Here is a 14298-nt window from a genome sequence, read left to right as displayed (position 1 = left end):
TCCTGTAAGCAGAGGGAAAGGCAAAGCACGCCCAGGCTCAGAGAGGAGAACCAGGAGCTCTAATGATCACCTGCCACTCTGCACATGGATTTAAAAAATCCACTTTGCTCTGTGCTGCTCCCAGCTCCTGTAAAAGGGTTCTAAGAGCCTTTTTGGACCAGGAATCCACTGCTTGTTAGGCAAAGTTCTGCACCCTAAACAATTACAGCGCTGCTGAAATGCCCGTACTCACTTTAAAACACCACGAGGCATCAGGAGGACAGGCAGGAAAGTGGAAAGGAGGAATGCAGAATGGAAAGAGCTTGCAAGACCCTCCCAAGAGAGCCTGGATCAGGATAAGTGGGAAAGTTTCTGCAGAAGCAAAAAGAGCTGAACACCAACACGCTCTGAGCTAAGGACACGATGTACAAAAATAAAGAGGTCCTGTCCAGAGCAGCGTTACAATTTTTTAAACAACACAAGAGGCAAAACAGCTCCTCCTACTCCATCATCACAAATCAAATTCTTACAGGCTTGCACGAGGCTACAGCACATCCACGGAAACAACCAGAGCAGAGCAAAGGAGCCTTGTCTTGGCTTTGGAACCCCCATCTCCAAACCCCTGAGAGAGCCAGCACGTACCTCTCCATAACAGCCAGGCACTCCTTTCTCCACGTGAAGCGACTGCCTCGCCGTAGCCTGAAGGTCCCAGAGGTAGCTGTGACTGGGGGAGGCGTCTGTCTCCATTCTGGCTCTTCTATTGGGATGGGAGCGGGTCTCATGCTTAGTGTGGCCCCTAAGGACAATAAACACTGTGTTTCCCAGAGGGTTAAAAGTCAGGCCCATGCTCTCGCTCCTGCTCGTGAAAAAAAAAAGATAAGACAGGTGATGAAGCCATTCAAACTGGAAAAAAAAAAATAAAGTATCATCAAAGACACCTTAAAGATACACAAAGTCAGCTAGAATTCCCATTTCCCAACCTCTAAGGCAGACAGGGATGACCATGGAAATCCAAGGAGCTGATGGGCACTCAGGAAAATCTGTTCTGTCTTCATCAAGAGGAAAAGGATCACACAGAAAGAAAGGGTGAGCTGTGCCCTAGCTGGGATTCATTTAGGTTGTGCTGCCACCTCAGCTGTCACAAAACACGAAAGAGCAGTTTCTATTTATTATACAACAGTCTCAGGAAGCAAAATGGTAATTTATACCCAAAGTATTTCAATGTGTCCAGAGAGCTGAGAAAATACCTGAAGCAGCTCCACCAAGAGAAACAAACCCTGTGGCCTGGGCAAACAGGGGCTCACGAGGGCCAGGGTGCCTGAAAAGGTCACTGAAAGCAGATTAACATCACAACCTTCCTCTCCTGCTCCCCTTCTTTGGGTGTATTTCTCCTTTCCAGGAGTCTGAGCTGGAAAGCATCAGGCACGAGACAGGATTTGGCAAGATGCCTTCAGGAAAGGCCCCTTTGAAACTTACCCCTGATCCTTTCCACAACAGCCTCTCAGTTAATAAATCAAGATAAATAAATCAAGGTACTCTGGGAGATCGATCTTCCTACACCTCTTGGTGAGGATGGCAGCCTGGGATAGGACACGAGGACAGAAACCAGGGTATGTTCTGAAGGACAGCTCTGTGCTCAGTGACTTCCCCTGCAGGGAAGGGAGAGCTGTTCCAGTGTGCAACGAAAAAATGAGTTAAAAAAAGGTTGTATGAAAAGATAAATCACCACCTATATCCCGTGAGCATCCTGATTCCAGTGGAATTCCTGCACTGGACACATCCAGGAGAAGCAGCAGCCCTGCTCACTGTGTTGGGCACATTAAAGACAGCAAAAACCCCTTTGGGTGTTCAGGCTCACTCAGAATGGCTGGGATTTAATCACCAAAACACAGTGTTAGTGCAACAACACTACTCCTCTAACACACAGAGGAGTGGAAGGGCCAAGGGAACCTAAGAGTTTAACCAATAAACAAATTGCTACAGCTAAAAAGCAAGAAATGAGCTGTTTAGGCACTTGGCCGTGTTCCTTTCCAGAAATGCACACGGAGTCTTTCCCTTCCTGCCAGGGGCTTGCATCTGTGTTAGGTAGTGGAGCCCAAAATAATTCCCCAATGTTCCCCAGGAGGAGTGAGTAGGAAGTGAAGCCCACAATCTCTGCCTTGCACACACAAGGCACGGTGCCTCTCCCTAATTCCCAGCTAACGAGCCTACACAGATTACTTGCTTCCACTGAAACATGAAATATTTCCTATAGTGCCAATTTACTGGGAGGCCATTTCAAGGAGAGCTCCTTATCTAGTCTCTCTGCTACTTGCACAGTTTAGGGGGCTGGGTGGATATCAAGTTGCCAGGCTTTAAATACACTTTTTAAAAAATAAATAAAATTAAAAAGAGACAGGGGGGAATAGAAAAAGAAGCTACCTTTCCCTGCATTTTGTCAGCAATATACTGTACCTACCTGAAGATTTGATTTCACAGGGAGAGTACAGAAATATCAGTGATGCCTTACACCAAGGCAAGAGATGCAGAGTCCTTCCATTAAATTTGCCTGAGATTTTTCAGACAAAGGTTGAAAAAAAAAAATCTGCATCGAAGGCATAAATTTTCTGCTGCTGCTACAGGTATGTTCACGTACTGAATATAATACACTTTTTTAGTTTTAGTGGCCTTCCTAGATCAATTTAGCCATTTCTCTTTTCTATGGGGTAACATCAATAGCAGCAGCAGATAAGAGAGGAATATGCTGAGAATTACAAGCAAGCACCCCCACACAGCAAGAGAGGAGGATCTGAATGCATAAAGAGGCCCAAAATGGGCTGGGATGAATGTGTGGAAAAAAGGCAACATGGGATGCTCTCAGCTCCTTCCAGGGCCTGAAGGGGCTCCAGGAGAGCTGGAGAGGGACTGGGGACAAGGGATGGAGGGACAGGACACAGGGAATGGCTTCCCATTGCCAGAGGGCAGGGATGGATGGGATATTGGGAAGGAATTGTTCCCTGTCAGGGTGGGGAGGCCCTGGCACAGGTTCCCAGAGAAGCTGTGGCTGCCCCTGGATCCCTGGAAGTGTCCAAGGCCAGGCTGGATGGGGCTTGGAGCAGCCTGGGATAATGGAAGGTGCCCTGCCCACAGCAGGGGGGTGGAATGAGATGACTTTGAACCCAAATTTATCATTTATGATGTGCACATTTGATAAGGAACTTATGGAGCTTCTCCTCATCCCCCTCTCCTCTATGAGCTCCCGTTTATTCTGCTGTTCCAACATTCCATCACAAAATTCTCGCCACCCAGCTCCACTTCCTTGTAACTTAGCAAGTTACACCCTAGTCACCAGTTCAAATTCTTTTTTTAAACCCCTCAAACAGCTTTTAAGAAGAAGTGAAACTTCTCTCCTGAGCAGGCAGAGCAGAGAAAACGCAGCACAAGTTCTCAGAGCGTGCATCAAACAGCAAGACACCTCTGAGGGGTGCAGAGGTGAAGCGCCTGGGAAGAGCTCCCTTCACACACACAAATGAACAGAGACAGCTCTCACTCCCTGCCAGGGCTCAGCACCTTCTCCTACACCACTGGGTTTTCTCTGAATTTTTTCTGTGACTGAGGATGCTGCAGATGGGTTTGGGGGAGAGGAGTGCTCTCTCCACGCTCAAAATTCCTCCTGGCCAAGGCCTGCACGTCCCAGACCCCCTCCTGAAAGAAGGGAGCTGCTCTAAGAGCATCCCATGCACTCACTGCTCCCCATCCCAGGGCTCAGGCAGCTGAATGGTCACAGAAAGCCTCAGGCGTCTCCCAGCTCCATTTCCTGCAAGTTTTCATTTGCAGCAAGCACCTACTGCACATTATCCTGATAAGAACAGCTGCCTCGCTGTATTTTTAGCCAGGCTGACCCCAGATCACACAATGAACACCTCTCGGTCAGAGCTGGACTGAAATCAGCAGCACCACAAGGTTCCTGACAGAGCCCACGGCAGGGAGGAAGAGGAGCAGAGCAGGGACTCACATCCCCAACCATCCCTTCCCAGTGCAAACCTCGTGGGACAGCCAGCCCCTGATTCTGGGGTGGCTTTTCTTTCACAGCTGAACAAGAACCGCTATGAAAACAACAAAAGAGATGCCACATCCTGATAATAACTCCCTTTCATTCTCCCTTTTGTTCAAGGAGGAAGAGCCCATGGTTCTCTCCAAGGTGACCACAGCTGCCTTCCTATTAGAGGAGAGTGGCAGAAATAAACACCCAGCCTCAGTGGAAGCAGTCTGTATCCATCTGTAACTTTAATTCATCATTTTGAGGTGTCAGCTTCACTTTGCCCCACACAGAGGCAAGAGACAAGCTGAATTTACTCCACAACAAACTTCCCACATTGCCCAACCCCCAGTGCCAGGGAAACTAATCAGGCTAATAACTACCAATCTAAAAAAAAAATTATTTAAAACCTATGGGCTCTGAAAAAAAATAGTGAGAACTATGCAGGGCACTACTGGCTTCTGAAGTATATAAAATTTATCTATTGCAAAATGCTCTCAGTCCTCCACAAAACACGGGACAGACAAGTGGTGCCTGTGTGAAAAGAGCTCCACCTAAATGAAAAGCATCCCTATTAATTGGAATACAGACCTTTTAAACACCAGCATTTAGCATTGACTTCTTCCCTGCAACAAAAAAACCCCTGCCTTTCACCCTAACTGGCAACTCCTTCCAGGAAAATTTACAATCAGGAGCACGCTGGAATTCACAGCACTGCCATTAACTCTGACATCACTCCTAGCAAGAAAACATTGATTAAGACATTTCTTTGAGCAAGATTATTGCATACAGTGGGACAAGTGGGTGTTTTTCTCCTGTTCCATGAGACTTCAAGTCTCCTTTGCAACATTCCAGTCTGGTGCTGTCTGAACACCCACCACCACGGAAGGAGAAATGCAGAAACTGCCCATGCAAAGCAGCAATCAAACCCAAGAAAGTAACAAACAGCACATTCAAGAGCTCAAAGCCAGCTGGAAAAGAATGGAAGGGATGGAATTGCTGAGTTTCTTCCATATAGGAACAGCATCTGAACAGCAGCAACATCCTAAAACTGCCCTAAGGCTCCCCAGCACCAAGTCCTTTGGGTGGCAGATGCAGCAATGCTTGTGGATGATTTAAAGCATCACATAGCACATTAAAAAAAAAGAAAATATCTTCTGATATATTTGAAGTCATAATTTGTTTATATAAGGACAGTAAAAGACAAGTCCTGCTGTGAGGAGCTGAAGGCAAGGCAGGGGTGTCATCCACAGGGAAAAGGTCTCACCTGAATCCCGGAGATGGGAAAGGGAGATAAAAGGTGAATTCTACAAAAAATCTGGCAGAGCCAAGGGAAAGTCTGCCAAGAGATCTCCAGTCCTTTCCACACAAACTATTCCCCCTTCACAGCTTAGAAATTTATTACATCTGCTGTCTAGTCCTTCAAAACTCTTTCAGTTTTAAGTTTCCTTTCCATTACTACACAAATCCAGTCAAAAAAATGGATTTATTCCAAAGATCCAGTTTTTCAAGAGAAGGAATTCTGAAAACTGGGGTACCAGTAGTTCCCAATAGCCTCACTTTGCCCTGTGATAACTCAAACCTGCAGGTCCTTCTGCACACAGACCTGACTTTCTCTCAGAGGACTGAGATTTCCCTCCCAGCAGCTGGAACTAGAAAAGATGGGATGAATGAGGACAGAAAGCCCAATGCCACCTCTTGGCAAGTGAGCAACTAGAAAAAAGCACATGGGAGTCATTTCAGCCCTCAAGTTTCTGCCAAGGAGGACAATCTTTCACACCCACAGAGAGTGGTGATGGCATCACTTTTTTGGGAATATGGCAGGAAGCTCCACTGATTTCCTCATTTTCTGGCTCTAAGGAGGACACCAGACCAGCTACTCTCTGCTAATCACAGGATACTCTAAGTAGTACCCAAACTTCAGCTCCAGATTGGTTTTGTAACAGTGATTTAAACAATTTTGTAACAGTGATTTAACCCCAGGATTCTCTGGACAAGGTTGGTACATCCCTTTACAGATTTCTTCATACCCATGTTAATTATTCTTGGTACCTGGTCTGACCTGCAGTATAACAGATGGCAATAACTCAAAGCAGTGGATTATCCTACAATGAATAAATAAATGCAACCCCATTTTTCTCAGGTAGATTTTCCTGACAGCGAGAGGAAAACTGAAAGTTCCTCCTTCTACCTCTGCCTCTAAAAAGAAACCAAGGTCTGGTCCTAAAAGGAATTTAAGTGCATCCAAACAGCCCCTTGGCTTAGGCAGAGGAAACAATTTGCCTTTTACACTCCTTGAAAATGCTGTTTAAAATCTCTTTTTGGGAAAAAGGTTACACTCAAACAACCTCTCCTCAAGGAGCTTTTCCATGTCTAAAGCAAAGCAGAGTTAACGTTGATTCATTTCAATTTCAGGCATAACCTTCAGTGTGGAAAGTCCTCCTTCCTTAGACAACTCTCCAGAGCAGAAGGACAAACAAGATGTGAGCTCATGGATATGGGGAAAAAAGAAGGTAAAGAGGAAGGAGTTAAGATTTTAGAGCTAAGTTGAAGAAGGGTTCTGTTACTGGCACAAAATACCATTTCCTAAACAGCTTCATGTGGTACTGCAAATAAAAGATGCAAGGCTGGGGAAAATCCACACAACAGCTTTCATCTGGAGAGGGTTTAGGAGGTTTTTACACCTTCCAAAAACTCTCAAGTTTTTTCCACTACTTTGGAGGCAACACCTTTCATCAAAGGGAAATGTTTGGGAGTTACTTTGTAGGGTAAAACCTGAACCCTTCCAAGCAGCTGGTACTGGATGGTTCTACCCAGGAATTCTGCTGATCCTCAGTATTACAGTCCCAGCCAGTGCAACAATCAAGGCTTCTTGGCACTTTTACTCTTTAAAATAACTTTAAGAAAAAGAAGCATCAACATCTTAAGATGCTTAAGACAAAACCAGGCTCAGCTGTCCCTCTGTTTGAGGCTCTGTTTCCACTGTAGTTTTTCCTAGAATTCTGGATTTTGAAGCCAAGTTCACATTAGAGAGGCTGAGTTTTAAATTCCTTAAAACAATTACACAGTTAATTTAATCAAGCTGATGTTTAAAGGAAATTAAACATAAATATTTTGATCTTCACAATAAAACTGTTAAAAGGGAAAAATAAGAACTGTGGTCAAACAAAATCTATGGAGAAGAACAATACAAGGAAATTAATTCAACTGTGATTTTGAAGATTGCTGGTTAGTTAAAAATAATGAGGAGCTTTACTTCTCTTTTTGTATTCAAGATCTATTTTGAGATTTGGAGAAGCAGGTGGGATTTGAAAGACACATCTCCAGCTTATCACTGTAACTATCAACATCCCATCTGTGGGCTTGAGATCCAACCCAAAACCCTCTGAAGATCCTCTCTGACAAACTGTGAGGAGGTTTTTGCTGCAACTTTATATTATGCAGCCATTATTAATGGTTTGTGTTTGTTCATCCTGAAAAGCCTCAGTTTGTATTTCGCGTTTACTGGCTATAACTCCAGTGACTGCTTGTGATTCCCAGATTTAGTGAGTGGGAGGGCAGGGCAGGTATCTGTGGCTGAGGCAGCTCTGGAAAAGGCAGCTCTGGATGAAGCAGATCTGCATCTTTTATTGCAAAGCAAAAAGCAGATTTTTGTTCCCACCCTCCTAAAAATTAACCCGGTCAGAGGGAGAACCTCTGGAGTACCCCAGACCACAAAGTGAATTATCAGTGCTAATAAACAAAAGGCTTCCATTGCATAAATAAACAGCAGGAGATGTTTAGGCTGCATTTGTTTACCAGGATTTGTCTTCTCAAGCTGGTACCATCTGTAAAATGCCCTTTTCTTCTGTTCACTCAGGTCCGACCCCTGCTGCAACAGCCAATGGGAGATCCGGCTCTGGCTGATACCTGTGAAAAACCAGAACAGAACAAAAAAGAAGAGAAAGAGAAAAGTTCTTCTTTACCAAACATTCTGAAGTGGTTTATCTACTGATAAAAACCACTGGTTTATCATTAGATAAATGCTGGTGTCTTACAAAGCCCAGGAACTTGTGATGCTTCAATTCCAGAAAAAGCAGAGTTGAAGCTTCCCTGCTCCATCCCCAAGTGCCCGAATTTCTCCCTGGGGTTATGTTCAACCTTACTCAAGGAACACCCTGGAATCTGCATTAACAGCCCAAAAGCAAAGAGGGTAAAAACTGGGAAGCCAAATTGAATTGTCCACACCTCCCCCAATTCCTAAACTTCATCTGTGAAATGGCAAAAAGATTCCCCACTATTATATATAAATAATGACTGTTAGGAAATCCTTATCATTCAATGCTTGAATAAGAAGGGAGATAAACACAGAAAACAGTTTATGTGATATGGATCACATAAATGGAGCAAACCAACTGTCAGCAGCTGTAACAACAGCCAGAAACCAGACCACAAAGAGCAGCTGTCTGTCTGTCTGTCTGTCTGTCTGTCAGCAAAGCAGGAGCCAAGCTCAAGGTACCCAGGCATGATCAGGAGGGACAAAACACTGCAGTTTTTAAAGCAAAAGTTGTGAGAAAACAGTAAGAAGGGGAAAAAAATCCTAGAAGTTAACACAGTTATTTCCAAAGTGTGACAGGGAGTGAAGGATCAATGCAGAAAGGACAAAAAGTGAACTAAATAAAAGAAGAGGTTTAGAAGTGCATGAAGAGGTCAGCAGTAGGTTCATCTGAAAATGTAAAGAATGCAATTTACTGAGTAACTGAAGCACTACTTCAGAACTCCCTGTGCCTTCCACAAGGCCCTTCAGCCATCAGAACAGGTTATCAACACCCAAACCCTCCCGAGAAGTGAAGTTTTAGGAGGTGCTCCAAGTCCCAATACACTGCCAACACCACCTGTGCCACCACCTGCTTGGCGATATCGCCCGGGCAGAACCCAAACTGCCTCCCACCTCTAGAGATGCATCAAGGTTTTATAAGCTCTCATAATCATATTTAACTCACGAAAAACAGCCCCCTGTAGTTTTACCACTTCTTATTTGGGGGTTTATTGTGCTTTTTTTGTGTGTGTGTGTGTTGAAGGTAGTTAACTTCGGAATGTCTCAACCTGACTCTCAGGTATCATATTCAGGTGGGTTTACACCAACCAGATTTTTTAAATCGCTGGGTTTGTACTCTTAATTGCTCTTCCTCAAACAGAATTCTGGAGGCTGTGAAGTTTCAGTTGTCCTGGGGGAAAGGGATGGGTGTTTTTGTTTCACAGCTGTGCCCACAACACAGATCCTGATTTTCCCAGAGCCCACTCCCAGAGATTGCCTTGCCCTCAGTGACAGAGTTCAGGAGCAGCTGGGGCAGCCAAGAGCTGCCTACCCCCAGGGCCCACAGTGGGATCTAAAACTGAGTTTATACTACTGGGGAAGTGGAATTATTCAACCAAACACAACCCTCAGAGCCTGCCAAGTTTACATCAAGTAACTGTGGAAGCACACAAGTTAATACCAAAAGAAGGCAGTGTAAGTTGATAACACTCTTTGGCTCAAAACAAGGCTCCAGCCTAGCTGAAATCCTGCCATCTGCATGCCTGATCACCAGTGGAAAGTCCAAGCTTTGAAAATTTGCAGCTCTTGACCTGTTATGATTTATAAAAGCCATTTCTTGTCCTGGGCTGTAGGACACAGAGGTTTGTGTCTCACTGTTTTTGGCTGCCCTGCTCCCATTAATTAATCACTGGGTAACAGCTCCAGTCATTTACTTGTTTACTATGGTCCACTTACACTTATTGCAGTGATTAGTGTGTGTTGAGTGTTTGGATAACAACCTAAGATACAAACACAAAGCACTGGTAGATAAAAATTATAAATAGAGGTTAAATGTCTGCCATGAGTGGAAAATCCAAATTCTGCTCTGTGTCACACGTGGCACAGATGTCACCACTCCAGACAATGTGCTCGAGGGCAAGGCACAGCAGCAGGAGCCAAAAAACCTCAAGCTGGGTCTTGCCATGTCCACTTTAATGGAATCACAGAAAAATCTGAGTTGGAAAGACCTTTAAAGGTCATCTAGTCCAACACCCCCTGCAATGAGCTGGGTCATCTTCAACTGGATCACAATGTTCAGGGCCCTGTCCAAGCTGACCTTGAATGTTTCCAGGGATGAGGCAGACACCAATTTCCTGACCAACCCGTGCTATCCTCATCATGAAAAGCTTCTTTCCACAAATGATGCCCTGTCCCAAAGTCCTGAACTGCCTCAAAGTTCTCCCAAACAGAGCTGGATCTGTGCTGGGATCCTTTTGTGGCTGTCATTTAACCACAGCTGAGCCCCCGACTTACTGTGAGTCCTCACAGCTCATGAAGCTGCTTCTGCAAAATGTTTTTAAGGCATAAAATTCATCTGTACCTCAGCAAGGTTTAGAGCCCCAAAATCATATCCCAATAGTTTGACAAGCCCACGGTCACACGCAAAGTTTTTCACAAGAACTCATCCAGGATCTCCCAGATCCCAGAGCTGTGGGATCCAAACCCATCCTTAACTCCTTTCAATGTAAAAAACAAACCCCCCAAATTGTCATGTCAGAGTCTCTTGGATCTCGAGTGGGTTTCCCACAGTTGACTCACAGGACATGGGCCACCAGGACCCTCCTGTCACGTTGTCCCTCATCACTCACCCAGGGAATTACACTGGCAGGAAAAAAGAAATCATCCTGCTGCCAGAAGCAATTAATGAAATAACTTCTCTGGAGTGGTGAAAATCCAGCAGTGCTAAAGAAATTCTCTCTCCAAGTGAAGCAGGGACCTCAAGGAGAGCTGTGATGCTCCAGGCTCAGCATCAGCAGGGCAGGAACACTCCTGGTTACGGACACCAGCAGTTTTCTCACAGAAAACACTGAAGGAAAGTGGTACCCACAGAGGATTACTGCAGTTCAGATGCTGACTGCTTGTGTCACACCCTCTCCTTCCCACAGCAGGCCACACTTCCAGTGGTAAACAAAACAGTCTGTGCTCACTCCCCTGGCCAGCCCTGCTGTCTCCCACACATCTTATTCGAGGAGAGAGTTTCCCTTCCAAATACATAAAATAAATGGCAAAATACATCATCGAGAGAAGGTCACTGCTATGTGCAGCTCAATTCTGCTCATAACCCTCAACTCTGCTATTCATCAAGTCTTTAGGAACTGGTTTTCACCTTCACAGATAGATTTGTTCAGCAGCTCTGCTTTGCATTTCTTTAATGTTTCTTTCAGGAGAGGTTTTCAGAAGCACCTGGAATACGTCAGACCTGGAGAAGAAAGTAGCTGCCTCTGTTTTAAATCTTCACTTTGTAAGCAAAGTCCCAGATTCAGAGAACAAGTGCTTGCAAAGGACATCTATCAATTTAAGAGATTAGCAGAGCTTGTTTACAGAAAACCTGCAAAGATCAAAATCATAGAAAAACAAATCTCTGTGTTGTCACGAGTATTAAAAAAAAAAACAACCCAGGAAGGAAAATGTTTCTCAAAATGCAGTTTCATGCTATTTGAGATGATCAGTAATTCAGGAATTTTCTGAATTCCCTTCACAATGAAACAAGCTAAGTTTCCCTGTGTATTGGCGTTTGCTCAGCATCCCTGTGTGTGAGTTCCAAACCTGTGGGGATTTTATTTGTTCCAGCAGTGCTCCAAGGCTGCCCTCCACTGCACGTGTGTTTAGCATAATCTGAAGCCAAGTCCTGGAGATCTCCTATCAATTAAGGCAGACACAGGAGGACAGGGCTGGGTTGTACAAGCAGAATAATTGGGAAGGGTACCAGAACTGCACCCTGGAAAGCTCCATGTGTATTTAAAAACAACCCAATAAATGACTTCTGCATTTTACTGTTGATGGGTTTGGTGGTTTGGTTTTTTTTTTAACTTGGCTTGGTTTTTACGTTTTTAAGAACTGCGAAAACTGAATTGAAATTTCTGCTCTGTAACCTCAAGAAAATAAGGGTGTTTTTTTAATTCCTGGACTCCCTATGTGTAAAAAACCAGGCAAGGTAGCATTTCCAAACCTTGCAGAGGCATCATCCATCAAACCACTCCAGCCCATCTGCAGAGGGCTCATCCCTGTGCTCTCCTCCCTCTCTCCTTTACTGGAGAACAGAAATACATCAGTTCCTGGAAACATTTCCCCACCCTCCACCTAACTTTGGAAGCTCAGACAGCATCTCTGAGAGAAGTTTACGTTTCTCTCTTCGTCCTTTGCCTTCTGACCATAACCCGGTGCCCAAGCACAATTCTTGTGGCAATTTAAGCAAACTGCAACACACGACTCCAAATTCTATTTGATAAAAATTTGGCAGCTCACCTGCCCCACGTGGGGCTGAAGCCCCAGCCCTGAGCAGGCTGCAGTGATGCTAAAAGGAGCTCCAAACACCAGGAGAGGAAATTCCGCAGGAACTATTATTAGCTCCTGTTTATACTGTCATTTTTCTTATCAGTAGGAGATTATTTATACAGAGCCCAACCCAAGTGCTTCTTGTTTATCTTATTACAGACACCATTTAAAAAGTTTCTATAAAAAGCAGCTCCTGTTTTTAGGACCAGCACTAGTAAGTGTTATGCTAAGTTTTTGCTTCTTATCAATCATCCCTTTATTTTCAAGTCACTTTTTAATAGCCTGTTCCTATTTTCCAACCTGCCCTCTCCTCTCCATACACCAGGCAACCCTGCAGAATGTCTTCTAGGTTTAATTTTTCTTGTCAGATTCATTATCTAAATGACTTTTAAAGTTTCTAGTGATTTTATAAGGATTAAGAGAGCCTCAACGTTTTTCTACTGCAACAGCTGACTTTAACCTTCAGCTCTGTGTTCCTCTCTCCTGCATCCTCCCTCTCCACCACTTGCCTTGTGTTACAGCAGGAAAAACAAGAGGAAAAGCTGTTTACTGATGCTCTGTAGGACCATGGGTTGTGTAAGAGCTTTGCAATGTTAGAATTAAGATGGGGAACAGGAGAGATGTGTTTCTGAATGAAAGTGTAGTTTGAAGAATTAGCAAAATAAGGTAAAAATGAGGTTTTGAGGGGTCACTGTTGCAGTAGAGGTTTCTGCACCAAGGACAGAACGTGGCAAGTTACAGAATGGGGATAAATAAGGTCATAAGGACTGGGGAAACAGAGAATTGATAGAGGTTGAAAGGAAAAGTTGCCAGCAGAGGTAGCCAAGCCAAGCCACTCTCTTGGACAGAACCAGCCATAAATTTTTCATTTCTTTCTTGCCTCTACCCAGGACAGAAGGGATGAAGACTAAAAAGCTAATTTTTCTATTTTCCTCTTGTACAAGTGACTTCTTACAGAAAATCTTTATCAGTAAGACTAAGGCTGTAAATCCTGAGCTGCTGCCATTCGGGATCACACCCTCTGCAAAGCCTCTGCCTATACAAACTGGGTTTTTACTGAAAGAGAAGCGATTTCCAGACATTCCTTGGGAGTCTCTTTCCCAGTTGAAAAGGGGAAGAAAAAAGAATACTCAGAAGTTATCCAGCACTCATCAGACCCGAGACAGGCCTGGAAGGGAGAGCCCTGGGACGCTCTGCTCCGGATCTCTGTCCCCAGCTATTTCAGTCACTCCTCACCACTCCCTGCTTTTGAGAGGAAGCTGATGTTTCTCCCTGCTGGAGCTGAGCACACTCTTTAATCTGGTCCTTCCAAACACCTCTGAGTTTTACCATTTCTCTCAGATAAGCCATTACCATGTACTTAAGAGTGGCACACAAGTGCTTACATAAGGCAGTGTGGGGTTTATTTAAAATGAATCAGCTCCCACCAAGCACAGGGAGGGTGACTGAGATGTAAAGATGAACTGGTTTCCCATGGATTTGACTGGAAAACAAAATAATAGCACAGTGCCTTCAGCTCAGCCCCCATTCTGTCCCACTGACCCTCTGCAGTGCTCTCCTGTACCTCTGTGAGCACACTGTGGATCCCCCTCGTGTTACATGAGTGGGAAGGGTGTGAAATTCAGTCAGCCACGTCTGAAGTGAAAACTTGGTGTCGTTTACTCACAGGAGGAAACAATGAGAGCTCCCAAAGGCTAAATGCCAACTCAATGCCCACTGAAATCCAAGAGAACAGGAGGGAAGGAGGGGAAGGATCAGGTGTGAAGAGATTGGTCTTGCCTTTCCTCCAGCTCCTTGCAGGGTATCAAACACACACACCAAGCACTCAGTTAATTATAATTAGATCCACTCCTTTCACTGATACAGGCTTGGATCTGGTGTGCTGATTCTGATTCAGTGACCCCACATGTGGCAGTCACACTGACACAAAAAAAAAAAGAATTGGCTCCTTTTTGAAAGATTCCTTTTG

General features: G+C 44.6%; 1 protein-coding gene across 11 annotated transcripts in view; it reads right to left on the bottom strand.

Annotated features, from left to right (window-relative positions):
- The window catches only part of HMBOX1 (homeobox containing 1), a 116354-nt gene that overhangs the window by 40682 nt on the left and 61374 nt on the right, over positions 1–14298 (bottom strand). For all 11 annotated transcript variants that reach the window (XM_063423112.1, XM_063423120.1, XM_063423050.1 and 8 more), the window contains 2 exons: positions 7796–7906; positions 622–775 (listed from right to left, as the gene is read on the bottom strand). In XM_063423112.1, coding sequence (XP_063279182.1) covers positions 622–775; positions 7796–7906 — 265 coding nt within the window. The remainder of the gene's footprint in view (positions 1–621; positions 776–7795; positions 7907–14298) is intronic.

The sequence above is a fragment of the Prinia subflava genome, chromosome 2 (genome assembly GCF_021018805.1).
Source record: "Prinia subflava isolate CZ2003 ecotype Zambia chromosome 2, Cam_Psub_1.2, whole genome shotgun sequence".
NCBI classification, from domain to species: domain Eukaryota; kingdom Metazoa; phylum Chordata; class Aves; order Passeriformes; family Cisticolidae; genus Prinia; species Prinia subflava.
The sequence above is the reverse complement of the archived record's forward strand: the minus strand, read 5'-3'. Positions and strand labels throughout refer to the sequence as shown.